General features: G+C 40.5%; 1 protein-coding gene across 3 annotated transcripts; it reads right to left on the bottom strand.

Moving 5' to 3' along the window:
• Positions 1 to 1,134: 1,134 nt before the first annotated feature.
• On the bottom strand, positions 1,135 to 16,471 carry renbp (renin binding protein). 3 transcript variants are annotated; one of them, XM_030422776.1, is made up of 11 exons: positions 16,350 to 16,471; positions 15,116 to 15,221; positions 14,876 to 14,951; positions 14,711 to 14,786; positions 11,053 to 11,234; positions 7,941 to 8,168; positions 6,276 to 6,357; positions 5,960 to 6,135; positions 5,689 to 5,820; positions 4,234 to 4,321; positions 1,135 to 3,038 (listed from the first exon to the last, which is right to left on the bottom strand). In XM_030422776.1, the coding sequence occupies exons 2-11, from the start codon at positions 15,214 to 15,216 to the stop codon at positions 2,956 to 2,958; spliced, it is 1,224 nt and encodes a 407-aa protein (XP_030278636.1). In that variant the 5' UTR covers positions 15,217 to 15,221; positions 16,350 to 16,471; the 3' UTR covers positions 1,135 to 2,955. The 3 variants fall into 3 exon arrangements, with proteins under 3 accessions (XP_030278636.1, XP_030278637.1, XP_030278635.1); XM_030422777.1 differs by lacking the exon at positions 16,350 to 16,471 and adding an exon at positions 15,940 to 16,343; XM_030422775.1 differs by lacking the exon at positions 16,350 to 16,471 and adding an exon at positions 15,547 to 15,933.
• Between the last annotated feature and the right edge of the window lie 5,626 nt (positions 16,472 to 22,097).

The following is a 22,097-nucleotide window of genomic DNA, read 5'->3' as shown; positions in this document are numbered from 1 at the left end:
GTGTTAACCTGAGTTGTGTAAAGAAGAGTAGAAAGTACAAAAATTAAGTAAAAGCACCCAATAGAAGATAACATTTCAGAGTCGTCAGTGGCTAATTCCACTTTCACAGGCTTATCCTGTGATGGCAGCATTGCCTCAACACTCGACACAATACAAGAAAAATTAGATTTTATATTTTTCTTTACCGGTGCAAAGGCCTTTCAAAACTAGCTGTTTAGCACAGATTACCTGGTAATTTTACAGGTTTACATTTCCAGTCTTAAGCCTCCTGAACTTTGTTGAACTTTTGGCTTGACTATAGCGGTACATTTCGAGCGGGTAAACACTGTGGCGGTTGAGGCTAACATTGGATCACATATACTGAGGGGGGAGTAGATAAGGGCTGAATTTATAGTCTTCAATTTACCACTCATGTAGTTCTTAGCTGCAAGTACAACTTGTTTTGTTTTTGTTTTTTTTTAAATCTTGTTTGTGATTCACATCAGTCCCTAACCGGCAAATTCCTTTTTAATGTATGAATACAGTATAACATATGCAGTATATTAACTGACTTAATTAGATGTCTTTGCATCTAGATAAATGAACATTAATGATAAAGCATTAAAATACATGTTTGCCGAAAAATGAAAATTCATGCATTTTCTACTTATCGTGCTTCCTGTCTGAAGTGTGTGCACAGACAGTGTGTCGGGGATGTAAATGACATTCCTTCAAATCAGCTAAAAAAAAAACGAAAAATCGGTATCGAGAGATTGGACTTTACAATTTGAAAATATTGTGCATATCAGCTAATGCACATCTTTGCTTTCAGCAGCAGCAGCCAGCTGTTTTCAGTGAGAAAGCTCTGATCATCCTGCTGCACACCACTGTGCAGTACTTGCTTTGCACCAAACAGCAGTCAGACCCAGAGAGAGACAGGGTGGTGAACATGGTGGAGCGTTGATCAGCTAAAGAGACAGATACTTTATCAGGAGTTGGTGGAGACCAGGTGAAAATAAACATGACATCAAATAACTGTTGTTCCATGTCAGTAGGAAAGTAAGCAGTACCAGCTTTACTTCAGTTAAAGTGGGATGTTTAGCTTGTTGGAAAGTTCTGTGATAAAAGCAGCAAAAACATTTTAAGAAGACTGGCTTCACAAAAATTATTTTAATCATCTATCATTTGCATACATCATGTTTTCCATTTAATCATCAGTTGTAATATCTTATTATGCAATTAATATACTGGCCTTCATGTCTACAGATGCCACACATGTCCTGAGCAATATGATACTGTAGCTTTAAAGAAGTCATTTCTAAAATATGGCCAGAATTTGATGGAGGCAGCAAATCACCAGAGTAATTGACAACTGCTGCTCTCTGCTAGCCATCCTAGGCTGAAGCAAGCTACTTTTAGCTAATTAGCTCATGGCTGAGTTAGCTGTGCAGCCTGTGGCCTTTGGGTTAGCCTGTACAGTAACCTTGGATCACAGGGTGTTTAGGGTTAGGGTAGGAGACTGGGCTCAGCTCAGCTCAGCTGGGTTTAGCAGCCTGACAGTGAACACTGCTCAACACCAAAAAAGGTCACTGAGCATAGCCTACAAAGCCAACAGAGATCTGTTTGAAGACAGAGCATACGGTATTGAGTTGACAGGCATACAGGACTATGACTCTGTGGACAAGACATGAAGCGGTAAAGGAGAGAGAGGGAGCAGCAGCAGTTGAAAACAGCATGGATATATTTTTTGCTTATTCTGAGAATTAAGGATTCATTTTAATCAAACCATATGTGACTGTTGAAAGACAAACCAAGACTGTGTTATATGACTATGAATATTTAACAAGTGTAAGAATGACAGTATGTATAATTATGAATGTTTAACAATGAGTTAAACAGTTAACTTGTCTTAATTTAGTGACAGAGAGTAACTTGATTTCAGATGATGTATGGTTGTATCTTTTCTTTCATTTTGTGAGTTTATTTTGTTCATTCACTACACTGAATGTAAAGAGAACTTGTGAAATGTAACAGACTCGCCACTGGCATGTAGTATCTCCCAGCTGAAATTTCAAGGGCTATCAAACTTTCACCTCTTGTGGTTCAAGGTGATATTACTGTAAAGGAAAGGCTGGGTAGCATGCTAACTCCAGTACATATCTCTGCTACACAGTACACACACGTCTTTGATATGTTGTTGTTTCTTCACACTCTGTTGATAATGTTAGTTCATTTTTTGTGTTTTCAACTCAAATTCTTGCCAAATCTTACACATTTCCCATTTAACTGTTCTCCAACATACATTATGGATCACCAATATGTAAGTATAGCAATGTGTATAAAAAAATACACATGTAGCAGAGTTGTTACATTAGCTGAATTAACTGGAATGACTAGAAAATAAAGATGCTCTTTTAAACGGCTGGCTCAAAAGTCCAGTGTGCATGTAGAAGGCACATATTGATATAAAACAGGAGTGCTTTGGTGTTAAAGTTTTCGTCTGTATGAAGAGGCAGGGACAGTGCCTCAGTGGTTAACAATGTTGTCTTGCTCGTTTCTGTGTGGAGGTTGGTGATCCTTCCCAGGTCTGCATGGGCTTCCTTTCACCAACCACAGACATGAAGCCAGGTCAAGTAGGAATTATCCATTTTTATATCCTATAGCTCTCAGTCAGAGTGTAAAGTGCATGATGCAGGACTGTAATATTAGCTATCCTGGATCATTGTCTCCCATATTTGGACATTTGGGTCAATGAGCAACTGATAAAATGTATTCGTCTCTCTTTATATCTATCCATCTATCTAATTTCATGAGATGTCCAGTGACTGTATGTATGTGATGAGATGACACAAGATAACTTTACAGCAATTTCTTTTCAAGAATTAGTGCATTTTTGCTTTATAACCTGATTATTGTGGTTTGATTTTGTGCATGGAGCGACACATCTGATTCGGTTCCATTATTATAACATTCATGTCAGATTGCTGAGTCCTTGGTTGCCAGCAGATCATCCAGAATACGCTCACACATGTACAGGCAGCGAGGCACATGGAAGAACCCTGAAGACAAAGAGAGAAACAATTATCTCACCAGCGAGTCAAAGCGGGAAACTGCCTGGTGATCCACACCCTCTGGGGGATCAGAAGGCTCAAGGTTCACTGTGAGGCAATTAGTTTGTGGTAATTTGTTTGTTAACACTGTATACAAACCACTAAAAGCACTGGATAAACTGAAATGTTAGATACCTCAAAGAACAACTCCACCATTTCAATCCATCAGTGAATAAGGTTGCATCAAGCCTACATTGCTGCGGGAGCTGTGTAAAGTCTGGTCCTTGAGTGATGTCACTTGAGTCAGCATGTGTTTGATCTCAGTAGTACTGTGTACATTTCTCCTCTTTAGTATTTCATTTGTTTATTTCTTTGTTTGGTTGAAAAGTCCTGCCTATTAACTTCGGCAGAGTTAATCAAATTGACTTAATTATCAAGTTGATAATTAAAAATTGACATCTGTGGTCCCTGTGCAGGTGACAGTATCCTCTTTCAAACAGAGACGCTGCATTATCGCCACAGCGGTGGTTCATCAATTCTCTACCGATGGTGATTCACACAGAGCGAAGCATCTCTGCCTTAAAGTTTAACCGCTGTGTAATTCACAGAGAAAGCCGGAGCTGCGGCTCCTAAAAGAGGCGTGATGGTACACATCATGATGATGACGGTGTGTGTGTTCAAGGTGTTTCCCCGGTGTCCTCCTGTCAATCTAAACCCGCGGACAGTTTGTAATCATATGGATGCTGTTATAATGTGTAGTGATTGAGATCCTGACCCACCAAACATCCTGGAAAACGACAAAGTTAAGTTTTTCGCTCTCAATGACATCATTAAATATTCGCCATCAGTGAACTGGACGCTGTCTGACTCTGTCACTCATGGGGAGGGAGGCTGTTTTCTGGGGGAAGTTCACTGAAGTCTCGGTCTGAGAATCACCGCAGTTGGTCGTCCTCCCAATTACCAAAGCGCAGAGACATGAACCTTTTAATGGGGCAAAACCCAGATCATTAATGAAGAGTCTTTTTTTCTACTTGGACAAGGTCAGGTCTTCTCTGTACCAGCTGTAGTTGGTCAAATGCAGCTAAAACTACAGTTCCCATCTGTTTCACACTAACCTGTGTTCCATCAGACATTTTATTGAAGTAATTTGGCTTTTCTGCTGCTCTGGCATCCTGACAATTATCCAACTCAATTATGTTCTTACCTTTAAAGGGACCACCTTTTAAATCCAGAGCCACTCTCCCCTCTTGTGTCAAATAGCCAAACCACTCGCCACTCTTAGCATCAGGAAACTGCAGAGTCAGGCACATTATACACATTACAGTATATATTAGGCCCACAGTGCACTACAATATATACATGTATTTATTTTGTATATAAAAAAAAAATCAACAATAGGCAAGCTTCAAACATTCCATCCCCTCAAGTCATCCACATAAAGTATAAGTAAGTGATCTTTATATGTTATGTAAAATGAGCAGTTGGAACATGTTGCATCTTTGTTTGTTTAATCTGTACCCTCTCCGAAGTGACATCATCTAAAATGTGTTTACAGTTCAAAATATAGTCATTTTCTACATTTGTTGACAGCGGATCAGTTTGAAATATGTCACAAAGTATTTTTATAGTCCATAAAATCTGATGCCCACTGCGAAGCGGCAACCTGCCGGCCTGAAAAATGAAGCCAACGTGTAAGTACCAAAACTGCAGTCCACTCTAGGATGCCTCCAAAAGCAAGTCAAACCCCTTAAGAGCCCATGTTAAAATGGCCAGCTGTATAGCAGAAATTAACACGTTACAGCGTGGTACATAAAACATTTCTTCTTGCTATAGCTAATTTCCCCACTCATGACCTCAGTAAAGTCATTCCAGTCATTGATCTTGACCTCTCACACGTGTTTTTGGTGTTGATGCCTTTGTACAGAATTGTTCATGCAAATAACGGACAAATAATATGGCTTGCCGTGTGGTTAACTGCACCAACAGACGTAAGAGACTGAAGCTGATGTTAACAAGATTAGATTAAAGAACAGACAGCTGTTGATAACAACTCTTGAGCTCCACCCACGCTCCACTTGCCTGTTTTTGACTTCCCAGGAGTTAGGTGGAGTCAGGTACTGCCAAAATGGCGAGGGCCGCTACAACTCCTTCATGCCGTCTCCTCAGAAACCTATAGGTGATGCCCTGTCTGCAAGTTTTTCAATATCAGTGTTTTTTACTCATTACTGCTACTCTGTAATCTGCGTCCCAATCCGCGAGGCCCAGTCCCCAGAAATACTCTTATTTTATCCATGGCAGCCTCATGAAAATGGAGGCAAAATTAGTACACTCCCCAGAGTGCAAAATGAGTCATCCACAATTTGTTATCGCTTTCCAGGAAATTACAAACTCGTAAATAGCATTAAGAATACCCACAAACCGACTTTTTAGCTATTGTTGGGCCCGATGCAGGCGTATAGGTGAGCTTTGAGCAGGAAAAATGAGATAAAATCACTTACATATTGATTTTGACTTCATTGGAAAAAGACTTCTGAACATCTCACACTCAGAAAGAAACAAATGTGTGTCTACCCATTATGTTGAACTGTACTGTCAAATAAGCACTGAAAAATCTCAGGTGGAACTACTGTGCCAGCTTGGCCCGGCAGTGTAAACTCACGTGGCTAAAGGTGTATTCATAAACTTGAGAGAATCTTTCCAGCAGCTCTGGCCTCTTGGTTTGACTGTAGGCCATCAGGATTGCAATGAGAGCTTCACAATGAGGCCACCACAGCTTCATACTCCACTCCAACTGGTCAAATACACAAACAGGATCAGGCAGCTTGATTTGATGCATGTTTTCAACCTTGGTGATCAACCGAATGCAAACAATATCTACCATGACAAGCAGATGCAACAGCATCCACTACCTCCAGGAATGATTGATTCACCTGTGTGGGGCAGTGACCATCCACATCAAGGAAGTAGAAGAGACCACCATGTTCTTTATCCCAGCCGTACTGATAAGGGAGCTCCACAAACTTGTCAATGGCAGTCCTCTGGAGCTCCTCATCGCCTGACTCTGCACTGAACTGAAGCAGGAACCAGCCTGCTTCCAGGGCATGGCCTGAGTCAGCACGGGTAAGCATGTGGGGAAGATTCAAGGAAAATGGAAAATGTTGAGGTCAGCAACAAAGAACAGGAAAGAAACTCAACCCTAGCTTCCTCATGCACTCTCTGTGCTTGCTATAATGTGGCGGTGTTGACCTGGGTTCTGCAGTCGGCCCAGGCAGCCTGGCAGCTCACTCCCCTCTGGTGACACGTTCTCTAGAATAGCTGTGCCGTTTCTCTGTATCAGATTACAGGAGAAGAAATAAGAAGTTTTACCTTTAGGATATTTAACACCAATTGGGCAATCATCTCGATTATTCTTCAGTTGCAGAGATTTAAAATGAAAAAATACACCGGTTTGTAAGAAAACTATTTCACAGGGTTCAGCACCTCAGCTGTGGTATCACTCCCACTCGCTTTCTTGTCTTTTTAAGGTCTCTCCAAACGTCCACACAGCTGCAGGCTGCGAGTGTCAAGACGCTTTAACATGCATTCGGCCAATTAAAACAGTAAGTTGGCTTCAAAACGTCACGTCAGGTGCTTTCAGTGCATTTGGCCCTATAGTCACACATGTGCAAGTCACAACAAGTCTAAATGTTTGACATTCAAGGCTTAAGTGAATCCAAAGTTAGAATGAGAATCAGGCAAGAGCAGTCGTGTCTCTGCTATAAGTCAAGCAAAAGGAGTCAAGTCATTGCTGAGGTTGAATAAGTCACAGGTCAAGCCATACCAAATCCTAACAATCTACCCCAGTTTCAACATTTACATCAGTTAACAGACAGAGATCGGAAAAGCTGGGTTTTATTTTCATTATCAAACAGTTGCAGCATCTCAATGATAGTTATCCATTTGTGGCAATGAATAAAAAGCATTTAGCTTCAGTTAGCCAACAAGCTGAGGTGGGTAGTAACCAGTTACATTCCATCATGTGTACTTGAGTAACTTTTTGGAGGTAAATTGTACTTTTTGGAGTATTTTTAAGGCAAAATACTTGTACTCTTACCTAAGTAGATTTCTTTTTAGAAAAATCTTTATTTTTACTCTGTTACATTTGGAAACAATTCCTGCTCATTCCATTAAGAGGAGTTTGTTAGCTGATCCCAGGTCTGCTGGTGCTCTGTTATCGGTCCTACCACAGTCAGGCCTCCACACAACTCTGTTTAAAGCAGCAGGAGTATGACTTTCACTTCACACTAACTGCTTATATTTACTGTTATTGACAGCGTGCAGCACAGCAGACTACAGTTGTATGAAATCAGCAGGAAGTCAGAGAACCCATTGCTGACAGGGAGCTGTGAGTGTGTCTGTAGTGATAATAACTTTGATAGCGCTGTATATATACACACAGGATATCATGTTTCAAACTACTGCTCCTCTTCCTGCTTCAGTAGACCCAGATATTCACATGACAACTTTCTCTTTTCATGTAAACATTACTGATATAATGTGTAAGCACAGGAGGTCTGCTTCAGGTCTAAGTGAAGAAGTGAACACAATTGTATTAAACACCACAGGCACAGCATTATCTCCTAATTTACATAAATAAGTAATTTAACCACTTCTGCAGTAGTATTGTCTTCATGTGATAAGACAGACCTGGACATGGGAGGCTCACACCTGAACTGAGACATCTGTATGGAATGACATGTGGAAACTCTTAAAATGTACTTTTTGACATAACAGGAATTGTTAATTTATTTGCCAAATCAGATTATAAAAAAGAAGAGAAAAACCAAAGAATGTAACAAGTAACTTTATTTATAATAGTGTTTGAAAATATTTTGTGCCAATAAGTAAGTTTTGTGCTCTGTGTGTCCATACCTGGATGTGCTGTAGAATCTGCTGTACACACCAGTTACCCAGCTCTCTGTACTTCTGAACCACCTCCTGCCCACGGCCTTCCACTAGCTGTTGCACTAGACACAACAGCATCATGGGAACTGCCATGCTGTTGATAGGAATGTCTCCAGGAAGCTGAGGCCGGCCGAGGCCTGATGAGTCCTTCTGAACCCAGTAGATTAGCTGCTTCATCATCTCCTCAGCCTCGAGCTAGCAACACAAGAGAGAAGACAGAATCCTGTCAGACTGGAATCTGTGGCCATATCTATGAACTATGTTCGGACATGTTTACTTAGAAATGCAACCCTCTGCGTGCTGAACCTCATGTATGCTGAATCACTGGTGAACTGCATGTTCAGAGAACTCACAACACAGCTAGAAATGCTGTTAACTCCATAATAATTCACACTGTGCTTTAGAGCCCTGCGTGGGACTGTTTTCTTCATCCCGCTCCCACTGAATTTCTGACCATTACCGCCCACACCGGCAACGTGTGTGTTACACTCCCGCCCGCTCCCGCAATGTGTATATCCACTCCCACCCGCACCTGCAAAACTCTGAGAATTCATGCCCGCACAATAATAGAGATGCACTGATTTTGTGTCTTCTCCTGTCCCGCAGGAGAAAACACGTCATTTTATAGGCTATTAATAAAGACACTCATGGGGTTGTTTGTTTCGTTTCCCTGGGCTGCGTGTCTTTTGCCGCACTGGTCAGGAATAGCGCTCCTATTTCATTGTTTCCATTTAGTTTTTAATGAAATAAAGGCTGTTTCATATTCTATTCTCCTCCTCTGTATTTTATTTGTAGACTAGTATTTCTGCACATTTGTCACAACTAACAAAGTCCAGTTCATTTCCATCTTTGTCACAAACAATTGAAAAGCTTTTCCAAATGTCAGACTTGCCTTGCTTATTTTTTCTGTTGTAGAGACCTTGTTTTAGCTTTTTTTCTACTTCATATGTTGACTCCGTCATCCTGTCGCTCCCGCAGTGTTTGTTTTAGCCTCCTATTCCCACCCACAGCAAAGTTCAAACCGCCCGCTCCTGAGGGATTTGGGCTGTGTCCCACGCACATTCAAAAACCTTGTATCCCCAGATTCCCTGAATGGAGCTGAATCACTTTGCGATTGGCCACGCCCACTTCCGCCTAGAAAGTTTTTTCGCAAAAACTAGAAAACCTACTTTTTCAAACTCCTCCTTGGGATTTTGTCCGATCTGCATGAAACTTGGCACGTACACTCTTCAGCTGGACCTAATCTAAAGTTATCAAAAGATTTTTGCTCGGTCAAAAAATGGGCAAATTATTAACGAACAAATTTCTGTAGCTAGCTATAAAAATGTAAACTGTTTGATATCTCGTTCGAACTAAATGCTATTGACACCAAATTTGAGATCCTTGCTTGCCATGAGACTGGGAAGGGATGAGCCGAATTTGGCGAATTTTGGCCACTAGGGGGCACTAAAAATATGGGAAGTTTATATCTCTTGAACAGCTACACCGATTTTTACGAAATTTGGTCGGTAGGATGTAGGGCCAATCCTGAGGCCAGATCTCGAAGGTAGTCATGACTGGTCAATGTGGGCGTGGCTTATTATAAGATAAACAACAAACATTCATTTCAGCCAAACTATTATGCTGAGAGCTTTGACATTTATATGGTACATATAGAATAGGACACAGTTCTTCCATACCAACAATTGCACATGTACTCCACTAGGTGTCGCTATAATGGATGCAATCGCAATTGCCTGTAACTTCCACATTTTAAATAACACATTCGCAAACCTTATATCCATACGTTCCCTGAATAGAGCTGGGTTTTCTGACATAGGACACGCCCACTTCTGCTGCACAATTTGTTCACTAAATTGCCACATATGCATTTTTCGAACTCCTCCTTGGGAATTTGTCCGATCTGCGTGAAACTTGGCACGTACACTCTTCAGCTAGACCTCATCTAAGGTTATCAAAAGAATTTTGCTCGGTCTATGTGTTTCACAAAAAATTGGTCCAGAGATTAATAGTGCCAAGCACATTAACCCTATTAATCTGTGATTTTCTGACTTTTTCTATAGCATCACTAGCAGGTAATTGAAATGTTAAAATGTCCTACTACTTTATGACTTAAGACACGTAAAACAAATGAGATTCCCTCAGCTGTACCTTGTGTTTAATGCTTAGTAGCAAATGAAAAAAAAATGTTTTAGATGAAAAAGTTTGAGAAATAACATTTATAAAAACCTAATTGTAGACTGACCACAAGTACAAAACATACAAGTGAATATTCTGAATTTTTTTTTCATACATATTTTGATAAACCCTCAATAAAGTAACTGTGCCTACATCATATCAGTGTAGTCCTTAACAACCAGTAATAGAAATACAAAATGTGATGTCCCCTGTTGTCAGCTGTCACATAATAATGCTACAGTTGCTACAAAAAAAATAAGGAAGGAGTTTCACCACAGCCTGATGAATTTCAACATCCTGTCCATGCCCCATCAGCACAAAAGTAGCAAAAATCCAGGACATATAACATCTAAAGCATGTCACAACAAAGTGGTCCAAGTTGGAAACTGCCTCTCTAAGACAGGACTACTGTGTCTTCCAGTCTTTTATTAACCTCAACTACTACAGAGATATTTGTACACTAAAGCCCTGCAGTATGCATTTCTGTAAGCAATAAGTTACTTAATTATGTTGGAACTCTATCGAGGTCAATAAATTCATTCACACAATATGAAAGTTGACAAAGTTACAAAGATAAATAACAAGACTTTATAATTCTCAGAGGCTTTGGATAAGAATATCATCAACCGCATTATATGATGGATTATTAGACCAACACTGTCATCCGAACATCATCAGCGTGTGTTGTGTGTGTGGTGTAACCTTTCGGTCATTTTGGTGTCCATGTTAAGAGGTTAGGGCAGCCACACTGGCAGCCTGAACTAGAAGTGTGGACACAAACGTGCAAGTGAGCTGCAGCCGCCATGCACTACACAAGTCCCCAAAACCAGCAGGGCAAAAAAAATGGGGCAATTCCTTTCCTCTGTATAATCCACAATGCGGTTAAATAATGTCTTCGTACCTGCATATCCTCGTCACCGGTGACTCTGCTCAGTTCATCCATGGCCATGATGTAGAAGCACTCACTGAATATAGTCCTCTGAATCTTAACTGCTTTGCCATCTCTTGTTAGGCAGAAGGCACACTTCCACTGGCCACTGCTGGTACCAGGGACACGAGCAAACTTTCTCAGGAATGCCCCTCCTCCAAGACACAAACAGAAGAGTGGAACATTAGTTATGATTTGACACATCTTATGAGCCATGAGTCTAAAGTACTTTTCACATGCTGACTGTGTACTTAACGTGCTGACTGTGTACTTGTTTGTGTCTGTGTACAACTACTTCACATGTCTTCAACTGCCCCCAGCGACAAATACAGTTTTTGGAATTGAATTGAATTGATTTTCAGACATGAATACATAACACTGCTGGCTTCATCTGTTAAAGTACTTGGCAGTCAGATGTAAATGTGTGCTTCAGCTCTTTTTGTAGACATAGCAGGACTGTTACAGAAACACTCATACTGGTAGCCCAATTTTACTGCTGGAGAACAGTGGTCAGTTGGGTTATAATAAGGGATGCACCGATTGCCATTTTTTGGGCTGATTCCGATTTCCGGATTTTAATGCAGTTTGACCTGCCAATACCGATTTTAGCCGATTCATTTTTTTCAAACCACTTTACAGCACACAGAGATTTATTTTCTATCTTTTCTTTGATAGAAAATTTTAACATAGAAATACAATCAACTTATTAGTCTAATTTAAGGTGCAATATCAAAATATTATGCTTCCAAGTGTGGGACATTCACACACTTCTAAATGCACTGTAATCGCTATAAAATAGACCTTTATAAATTATAGTGTGGGAAATTCAATAATTTAGAAATGATTAAATACATAAATAAAAGTATAAATAAATAAAAAAAACAACCTGGGGTCAAGAACTGTTGCCAATGTGTAAAGGGGCTCCTTCTCGATGTCACTAAACCTTCTCCCTACTGCCTCAAACAAGGTGGCTTTTGTAGTGCCCACTCCTAAGTCTGTATCAGCTCTTTTCTCCAAAAACAGTTTCAGCACGGTGATGGCTGGAATGACGTCTGCAGCTGTTGCCGTCGATGAACTTATTTCCTTTGTAAGTTCACGTGTGGTGCTGATGCTGCGCAATGCTGATCACGCGGCGCACGAGTGCTTAAAACTGGCATAAAATCGGCATATCTCTGACTCACCGGCCGGTCGCCGGTCATCATGTGAAAATCGGCCAATTCCGGTCACCAGCCGATCAATCGGTGCATCCCTAGTTATAATGATATTCCTGATAATGATATGAAGATCAAACAGTGTTTTCTGTTTTGTCACAAGCCGTCCCTGTGACGGATTTGAAAAAAATACAATGCTGACGTGGTTTTCATACACACATTATGCCCCTAGAGGTCACATTGAATTCTGCTCTGATCCAGAGCCGTTAACTAACAGGAAGAGAGCACAGTGATTACGACAAGAGCTGGAGGGGAAATGTATTTCACTCCATGAACATAATGCTACAGAGAGGAGATGGCAAGTGCTGCTAATATGCATTGAAGCTATCTGGCTGTTTGTGTTAAATATACACCACATGGGTAACACGAACACACAAACACTTCAGTCAAAGTAGGTGTTGAGAACACGACCACCATTACTATTATTAACAAGATCTGTCTATCAAATGTTCTCTGACGAGGCGATGTTTTGATTTTATTCATGTTACGGTATTTCTCATGCGCCAACTTCCTTCCTCAGTCTCTCACTCTCAACAAACGACCAAATGAAACACACTCTCTGTTCGGACATCGTTGTTAAAGGAGTCATCACCTGTTTTTTTATGTATCCAGTCCCTCTTGGATCGCTTTGGATCAATTCTTAAAACTTATTAGAAAAAAAAACCAAAAACAAACACAGAGCTTGTTCTGACACTTTTTTCTCGAGATTACGCGAGAGGTTTTGACCGGTCCGGATGTGCATTGTATTAATATGTAATGAGGCGCACGTTGATTGGCCGCAGGAAGGACAGAGCCGGAATGGGGGGCGAGCCTGCATGCACACAGACTCCAAAACATAAACAGCCCGCTGTCATGGCGCACACACTAAATGACGAACCTTACGGAATTCAGGCATTTATGTACGAGCCGGAGTCGGAACCCGAACGGGAGAGTGAAGAGGCAGAGACGGTGGAAGAGACACGTTTACAGCAGGATGTCTCTGAATGGTAAATTCTTTTTTTTTTCCTTCTTACTTTTTCATTTCGGCTTATGCAAGTAGCCTCCTGTGGTAACGTCACCACAGGAGCAGAGTCAAAATCTCCTGCTTTAGGAATGCGCACCATTGTGCGCTATTCCTGTTCAGAAAAAGAGCCAAAGCGAAAAAACTGAGTCACTTTCAAACTCCAGTTTTTCAGGCAAGTTTCAACAGAGGTCCAACACCAATATGCATGATTTAACGAGAGAAATTGCGATTTCCGGGTGATGACTCCTTTAACATTAATGGAAGTATAGAATTTAACAACATTTATATCAAACATCTCGTTGTTTTTAGACATTATTTTTTTTTAATTATGTCATTTAGTTTTAAATATTTGGATTTTTCTTATTATGTGAAAAATACTTAACTCCAAATTTTTGTAATGTTCATGTTATGAATTCAATTAACTGAAGCCATGTTTCTATGGGGATATATCCGACTGTTCTTAAGGTCTTTTAAAATGTTCCTAGCTAAAAGCATGCCTGTTTTCTTTGTTGTAATAAAAGGCGAAATTTTGCAGATCCCAGGTTTGTACCTGAAAGTGACAACATGTTTTGCACTTTACTGTGGCTGCCTGTGATTAATGTGCCTGGTGATTAGCAGAAAGCACAAAGCAAACACCATCATGAATCATTAATCACTCAGCCTACAAAAAAAAACACCGTGCTGCACCATCTGTTACAAAGATGTGGATGTGTTCAATGTTAATATTGCACAAACACATGCTGAGCTCCAGCTCAACATTTGAACATCCAGACTTTTAAGGCAAAAATCAGGAGGTCCAGAAAACAATCGCGAAAATCTCAGTTGTCTCTGATTTGCACTCTGTGTTTAAATGCACTCTTCAAATTTATTAAGGCATTAATTCTGATGACTGGGGCAGGGTCCTTTGTAAAAATATTTAATCATGTATTGGAAAACGAGATGTTTCTTCTGAGAAAAAATGATACAGCTAGAGTCCAGGCTCACATCGCTGTAATCTTTAACATACCAAATAATATGAAAGAGCTGAAATGAATTTACAGAGATGAATTTGTTGTTCTTCCAGAGGCTCCCCACTACTGAGGTGAAAACCATTCTGGGCTGATAAGAAATAAAGGGATCGTCCTCTAGGGAGCATGACTCTACAAAATAACCAACCAACACAGCTCTAGGAATCACGATGTCGGTTGGTCTGCCTCTTCGGTCAAGACTGAAATCATCTGCCTGCAATTAAATGACTTCCTGCTAAATTTGGTTCAATCATTTATGGTTTTCAGACTAACCACTTCGAGTGAAAGCAACTAGACATTGTCATACTGTGTAGCTTTTGTGGAATTCAAACAGTACTTGGTAGTGGGCTTGGACCTGCTCGGAATCAACATGTTAACCTTGCAGAATCAAGCTTTACAATCATACACACCAGCTTTTGCTGCTTCAAGGATTTCAGGCTTATGGAAGCGATCCATGGTTCGGTACAGACGACAATACATCCACACCTGTGAAAGAAAAAGTTAGAATATTCACAGCACAGGTGAAGACATGCCAGTACATGGTTTACACTGCCAGTACCACTTCAGAGACTTACCTGTCTACCCTGCAGCCAGACGTACTTCAGCTCATCATAAACCTTCCCATCCTTCCCAATACAAGTGAAAAAGCCTCTGAAACAAGAAGCAGAGATTCAAGTTCATGACAAAGATACTAAACACATGCACACTACATTTGGACTTGGATGCTTGGTATATAAGTTGATAGTATAACTTTAAAAAAAAAGCATGCGCATACAATGTTTTCATTTCAAAACATTTGGTTGTAACTACAGTACCCGTGCACATTGTCATGAGAGTATTTGAGCCAGAAGTCCACCACATTGTCCAGTTCTGTGCGAAGACGCTCTCGACACTCCTCCAGCTTCACCACAGACATTTTCCCTTTCAACAGGAATGTGAAGGTCAGTTTGGAATAGAAGGTGTGTTGTGTGATATTCCCTTGTTTCCTTTTGCTTTACTTCCAAAAAAACACCTTACTGAACATAAATTCAGATTTTGATCCAATTCTAGTTACCTAGACATAACATTTACAACAAAAGCCCAGAAGATCTCTACAAGCAGCACAGTTTCAAGGTAGCAACCAAGATAAGTGTCAACAATTCAGTATTCGACAAAATGTGAGATATGGTCACAATCTCCCTTTAGTTATGGCACTGAATAATGGCGTGTGTTTTTCAGGCCATCATGATGTCACAGTGATCTTCACCTTGTGAAAATCCAGAAGTGTTTCTGGAGTACGAGTCTTCACCTGGACTTTGCATGAACATGTGGAGAGTACATAATGACTGAACTTTCACTTTGAATACATTTTACAGTAATGATTATATTCACATACGCTGCCACACTTATTCAGCAACTGCAGTTACTACAGTCTACAGTCACTGTGTAGGTTAATAAATACATTAACACACACAACAGGTGATCAGTTCATAATTACATGTTAAACAAAAGGCAACAGGCTCTGAAGTGCTGGAAGTAGATTTGGTTAGCTACATTAAAATGCTGCTTACACATTATTTACTACAGCCTATATTAAATAATCATTCTGCACAACCTGTATTCTTCACACTGTAAGTGTCTAACATTTAGATATTCATACTTGTATCATCATAGCAGCGCTCTGCAGACCTCAGGTCGGCCTGTGTCAGTGACTAACTGCAGGACGACGGCTCAGTAACTTTCTTCTAAACTTCATTTGGAGGGAGAAACGCACACAACAGAATGGAAGCTGGATGTGAAAGCTTCCTGCGTGTTTCACCATCGAATTCAACGGTCAGGTCAGAAGGTAAGCCGTGCTCGTGATGACTCTGCGGTCAGCTCCGGCTCTCTGGTCGCTGCTGCTCGGTCTCGACGAAACTCGAGTTAGTGGAGCTCAGCTGTGTGACGTCACGCTGCACCGTGTCGCTGCGGTGCGTTAGTCGCTGCTCAGGTTTATCGTGCAGGCTAAATGACAGTCGGTGTCCCGTCTGAGCATGAAGCAGAGGACAGAACAGAGGAGACAGCGCTTACCTTCGGTCCGAACAGCAGGGGATGCGCAGCAGAGTGTGACTGCGCTGTCATGTGACCACAGCTGAGGCTGGAGGAGGATCACGTGGAGCACGGACCTCCTCCTGAGGGAGCTGTAGCAGCCAGTTCAACATGACACACTTTTCTCTTCTTCAGCGAGGACAATGCGCAAACAATCTAGATCTAAAAACAACAGGAAACGTAAGCCAAATAAATGTTGCCTACATCAGGGTAAGAAGGAAAACCTCAAATACAGGAACACACAGAGGCTTTAAAGAACAATATGTAATGCACAATCAGACAGGTTTCAGGAAAAATATGTTTCAGAATTACTCAGAAATGTGTTCCACTTAATTTATTAACAACCTGTGAAATATGCTCACATGGTCGTGTGTATCAGGCATGCATATGATTTCAGACTCTTTTGTGTGTCTGAAATGGTTTATGCTGAAAAAAAAGTAGAATCACCACATTAAAATCCCTAAATTGGCAGCTTTCCCTTCTCTCCCTTTACAAATTCCAGAACCTGTCAATGTGAAGTTTTAAAGGACAAGTTCACCCATAAAAGAAAACTGAGTCATCATTTTCACACTCCCATGCAGAGTCAGGTCAAGATTCATAGTCCACAAAACATTTCTGGTTTAGGGAGGTCATGGAGGGTTAGGGATTAGGCTCAGGGGTTCAGGGGCAAGCTGATGGACTGAACTCTGGTCAGGGGCCAATTTGTGCATAGATGAGCCTCTCATACCTGATCTGGAGAGCAGTGTGACTTTTGTGCAGTTCACGATAGAATTAATGTCACTGTGCCTCCTCCACAAATCAGCGTATTCCTGCTGCAGGTGGCGTAGAGCCTTTGTGGTCTCATCCAGTGCAGTTTGGTGGTGGAGTCTGAAATCAGTGTTGTGGATGTGTCCAAACTAAAACTTTGACTTTGCCAGCTGTGGCTCCTGAAGCCATGAGTAGCTGTACTGAGTTTGCTGTAGGGCAACAGCAAACTTCTGCTTTTCCTCCAGAGTTTCAATCTGATTGGGCAAAAGCTTCTTTTGGCTCAGCTCACTGCCTCTGCCAGGTCATCCTTTCTTCTTTCAGAGCAGGGGAAGTTTGGTTTGCACTTTGCTGTAACTCTGAATTTCTTGTCTTTTCCTGTTTCAGGGCATCTTTGAGTTCTAACCTTACATCTGGGTTTCATCGTGAAAGGACACAGGCATTTTCTGTTGCTGATTGTGTTTTGTGTGTGTAAATGTAATTGGGATATGAATGATGTCCGGAGATACGAAGAGTACCTTCCTTTGAATTGCTGAGAAACCAGCAGATGGCAGTATAGACTAATCCACTGTACCATTCACCAGCATTCAAGCCCCCTCTAATACCTGTCACCTGTTGATTAAAAAGACATTACACAACAGGATGATATCAAGTATCACACAGGTGATATTAAACACACAAGTTAAAAGAAGTGCTTGTAGCACAGCACGCCCTTCCTTTCTTGGAGCTGGGTAAGTGCCAGAGTTTCACAGCCACTGATCAAATCACCTGCAGGCTCTGGTAACATTGCTGACTCTCATGAAGGTGTATGAAAAAACAGACAGTGATGACTCATGTCAGACACTGCAGGCACTGTTGCAAGCCACAATGGGACTACATGTTTCTTTGGGTACTTTTCTAAACATGTCTTTTTCCCCTGACTTTTAAATGTTCAGGTTCTTACTCTGATCATGTTTCTCCTACTGTCCCTCTACCAGAGTACAGACAAGCTTCTAAAAAAATACTGATATGTTAATCAGTTGTCATTTACAAGGAAAAGTTCACATTGAAACTTAAATTCAGTCATTATCTGTACTCAGTAACCGCCATGACGATGTAAAGTTGATGAAGTTCATAGCACACAAAACATTTCTGGAGCTTATTGTTTTGCTGGATTCTTTGAGACAACTGGAGTAACTTGGGGCTTGGTTTAATGTTCTATACACCCTTCTTTAAGATTAAATCTCCACTGTGGCTGCTAAGATGCGTTACAAGAACCTGCTCACAACACTGCAGTTGAGTTTTAAATTCAAATTTAGATTTTGTTCTTCCTAGTAACATTTTAATGGCAATTTTTTATAACATAATATTATTCTTATCTAGATATGTTAACTTGAAGTCAAAGTACCCCAAAACATTACATATTATGATGTTGGATTATTCAAATCATTTTCAAATTGTGACTAATTTAATTTATGAATTAATTTTGTCTATTTCCATCCTCAAGCAGCCACCAGATTTATTCTGTATACCCACCCAACTACACCAAGATCACTATCATCCCAAATAGTTCAACAACAGTATCTATACTCCAACTGCACCTGACAACAGGCCCAAACTCACACTGGAGAAGCAGAACCAGAACATTCCAAACCTCAACCACACCAGGCTGATCATCAACAACCAGAATTTGATGATCTGATTCAAACTTTGGCCCTTAGCAACAAGAGCAGTCTGTCAAACAGAGAGCACTCAATGCTCACTCCCCACCACATTGTGTAATGCTAAAGGGCCTTATTGTCCCAGAACTGTGTCTGCTTGCTTTTTGGACCACAGCTGCATAATTGTATCTCTTGAGTTCATATGCCTTCGAAGTTCGATCGGCCACACTGTCTGGCCAATGACGGGATTATTTGTGTCCTTTTCTGTGCAACAACAGACTTCAACACAACATTAGGTCAGCTAGATGAAGAATAACATATCCATCATTTGATTAGTTCTGATCATTCATTTAATGTAATAGTAGTAGTAGTAGTAGTAGTGTCGTTTCTGGGTTCTCTTCATCAAAGGCGTCGGCGTGTAGTATGTTGATAAAAGAGTCTGCGGAGGCAAGGCTGGGTGGATAGAGCAGTCTCTCTGTTTCATATTTTTATTGATGTGTATACAAAGAGTAACAAAGGCACTTGAATCGGGACACATTAGTGTCGGCTTTAAACATGTTTGCATACACCCTTAGGTTTTAGATTGACATATTTTTAAGAACAAACAACAATTACAGAAAAATACAACCAAATAGACAGCAGGCCTACAGTACACCTAGTCTGTATAGTGATTCAACTGAGCACATAAACATAATAAATTAGATGAGTAAATAATAATAAAAGAAGGAAAGAAAAGAGAAGAGGCGGAAAGAGAGAAAAGAGAGGAGAAAAAAAAAAGGAAAAAAGGGAGTGTGTATGGGGGGGAATTACATTGTCGCAAGAAACTTCACGAACGATTGCCATTTATTGTAGAATTTTTTCAGGTTTCCCCTTCTTGAATATCTAATTTTCTCAACTTTTAAAAAGGACATAGCCTCTTTAATCCATTGTGTACTGGAAGGAGCTGTTGTGGATTTCCAGTTAAGAAGGAGGTGGCGCTTAGCAATCAAGGAGGTAAAAGCTATTACTTCCAATTCTTTAGTAGAGTATTGAGTATACTCTTCCGGAAGACCAAAAATACCAATGTGCGGTGAGGTGTGAAAAGTCAAAAAATTACAAATAATCGAGTCAACCGTTTAAAAAAAACTTTTGGGTAAAAATATAGGCAGGCATTAAAATAGAAAAAGAAACCTTGGCAAAACATTCATCTTAACAGTATTTATTCTTCCAATCAAAGAGAGGGGGAGGGAACTCCACTTTTGAAAGTCTGCCTTAATCTCAGCTAAAAGGGGAGAGAAATTTTCAGAGTAAAGAGACTTAAAAGATCTGGCAAGATACCTAAATCCCGAAGGACTCAATTTGAAAGGGATGGCCGACTGGGAGATCTGCATCGCTAGTTTATTAACAGGATAACATTCACTCTTGGCAACATTAACTTTATACCCTGAGAAGCGGCCGAATCTACGAAAGAATGAAACAATGGTGGGGCAGGCTCTTACTGGATTTGCAACATATAGCAACAAATCATCGGCATATAACGACAGTTTCAACTCTGTATGAGTCCTGGTGATGCCATTAAAAGTGGGAGAGGTCCTCAAGTATATAGACAAAGGCTCTATTGCGAGTGCAAACAAGAGGGGAGACAGGGGACAGCCCTGTCTACAACCTCTGTTTAGAGAAAAAAAGCTGGACTGAATGTTATTGGTAATGATACTGGCACAAGGGAGTGTGTAAAGAAGGCGTAACCATGATATAAAACTTTCACCAAATCCGAATTTAGCTAAGACTGCAAATAAATAATTCCATTCAACTCGATCGAATGCTTTTTCAGCATCGATCGATATCACTACTTCAGGTATAGATGTTGTTTCTTTTGAATAAATTACATTTAACAAAGTACGAACATTATAATAGAGCTGACGCCCCTTTATAAAGCCAGTCTGTTCCCTAGAAATGTTCCCTGGAAGAACCTTTTCAAGTCGGCGAGCCAAGGCTTTTGCAAGAATCTTTGTATCAACATTCATTAAAGATATTGGTCTATAGGAGGTACAAAGATCAGCATCTTTGTCCTACTTTAAAAGAACACTTATAGAGGCCTCTCTCAATGTGGGAGGGAGAGAACCAAGAGACAAAGATTCAACATAAACAGAATAAAGTAATGGGATAAGTTTAGCCTGAAAAGCTTTAAAAAATTCGACCGGAAACCTGTCAGGCCCCGGGGCTTTATTATTTTGCATATTTTGTAAAGCTGAGTTTAATTCTTGAGTAGTCAGAGCAGAGTCTAATTGATTAACCAATTCTGGATTTATGGAAGGAAATTGAAGTTCATCCAAGAACGTGTGCATATCCGCCGGATCTGACGTCAGATGGGGCGGCCGCAAGCTGTTGGTCTACTAATTCCAAATCAGATGAAAGCTTCTGAATAGTTGACATCCTCAGTTTTCTTATGTGTGCAGAGTATGAAATGATCTGACCTCGCAAATATGCTTTTAAGGACTCCCACAGTAGCGCCTTAGAGATTGATTAAGAGCAATAAAAACGTCTATTGCACTTGAAATAAATTTATGAAATTTGTCATCTGATAAAAGTGAGGTGTTAAGTCGCCAATGGGTGGGATAGCGAGGTCCGGTGGAGATCTGAACATCTATGGACACTGGTGAGTGATCTGAAACAATAATTGGGTGATAGGAAACATTTGTCACTTTTGGCATAAGTTTAGCGTCTATAAAAAAAATAATATATACGAGAAAAAGTCTGGTGTACATGCAAATAAAAAGAGTATTGTCTACTGTTTGGGTTACGGAATCTCCAGGGGTCAACACAACCATTACTGGACATAAAATTGCAAAGGGCCTTAGCCATTAGTGAATGGGTTGAGCCAGGTTTAGAACGGTCTAATTTAGGATCAATAGCACAGTTCATGTCCCCTCCAAAAATCAAAAAACAGTCACTCAGAGAAGGTAGGTTTTCAAACAACTTGTTCATAAAACCAGGATTATCAAAATTTGGTGCATATACATTAACTAATAGGATAGGCACCCTAAATAGAGTACCGAAAACTATCAGGTATCTGCCGTCTTTGTCAGAAATAATATAAGTCAGGGTGAATGGGACAGATTTACCTATCAAGATGGCAACCCCCCTGGCCTTTGAGTTAAAACTAGAATGGAATGCCTCAGCAGCCAGGGACGCTTCAGTCTAACCTGATCTTTGTTCCTCATGTGGGTCTCCTGCAGAAACAAGGGGAAAAAAAGGAAGAGAAAGAGAGAGAGAGAAACAAAAAACAAACAAACAAACAAAAACAAAAAACAAACAAAAGAGGGCCTGCAAAAGCTAACTCAACTAACACACCCCAAATCCCACACCC

Source organism: Sparus aurata, chromosome 7 (genome assembly GCF_900880675.1).
Source record: "Sparus aurata chromosome 7, fSpaAur1.1, whole genome shotgun sequence".
Classification (NCBI taxonomy): domain Eukaryota; kingdom Metazoa; phylum Chordata; class Actinopteri; order Spariformes; family Sparidae; genus Sparus; species Sparus aurata.
This window is presented reverse-complemented; position numbering and strand designations above follow the sequence as displayed.

Excerpts from the sequence above, each read along its gene's own strand:
- renbp (XM_030422775.1), bottom strand. The coding sequence starts at position 15,607 with ATGTTCATGCAAAGTCCAGGTGAAGACTCGTACTCCAGAAACACTTCT. Across the intron at positions 14,952-15,115 it reads TCTCATGACAATGTGCACGG|AGGCTTTTTCACTTGTATTG; the intron begins GTACTGTAGTTA and ends TTCTTGTTTCAG. Across the intron at positions 4,322-5,688 it reads ATGAATACACCTTTAGCCAC|TTTCCTGATGCTAAGAGTGG; the intron begins GTGAGTTTACAC and ends CTGACTCTGCAG.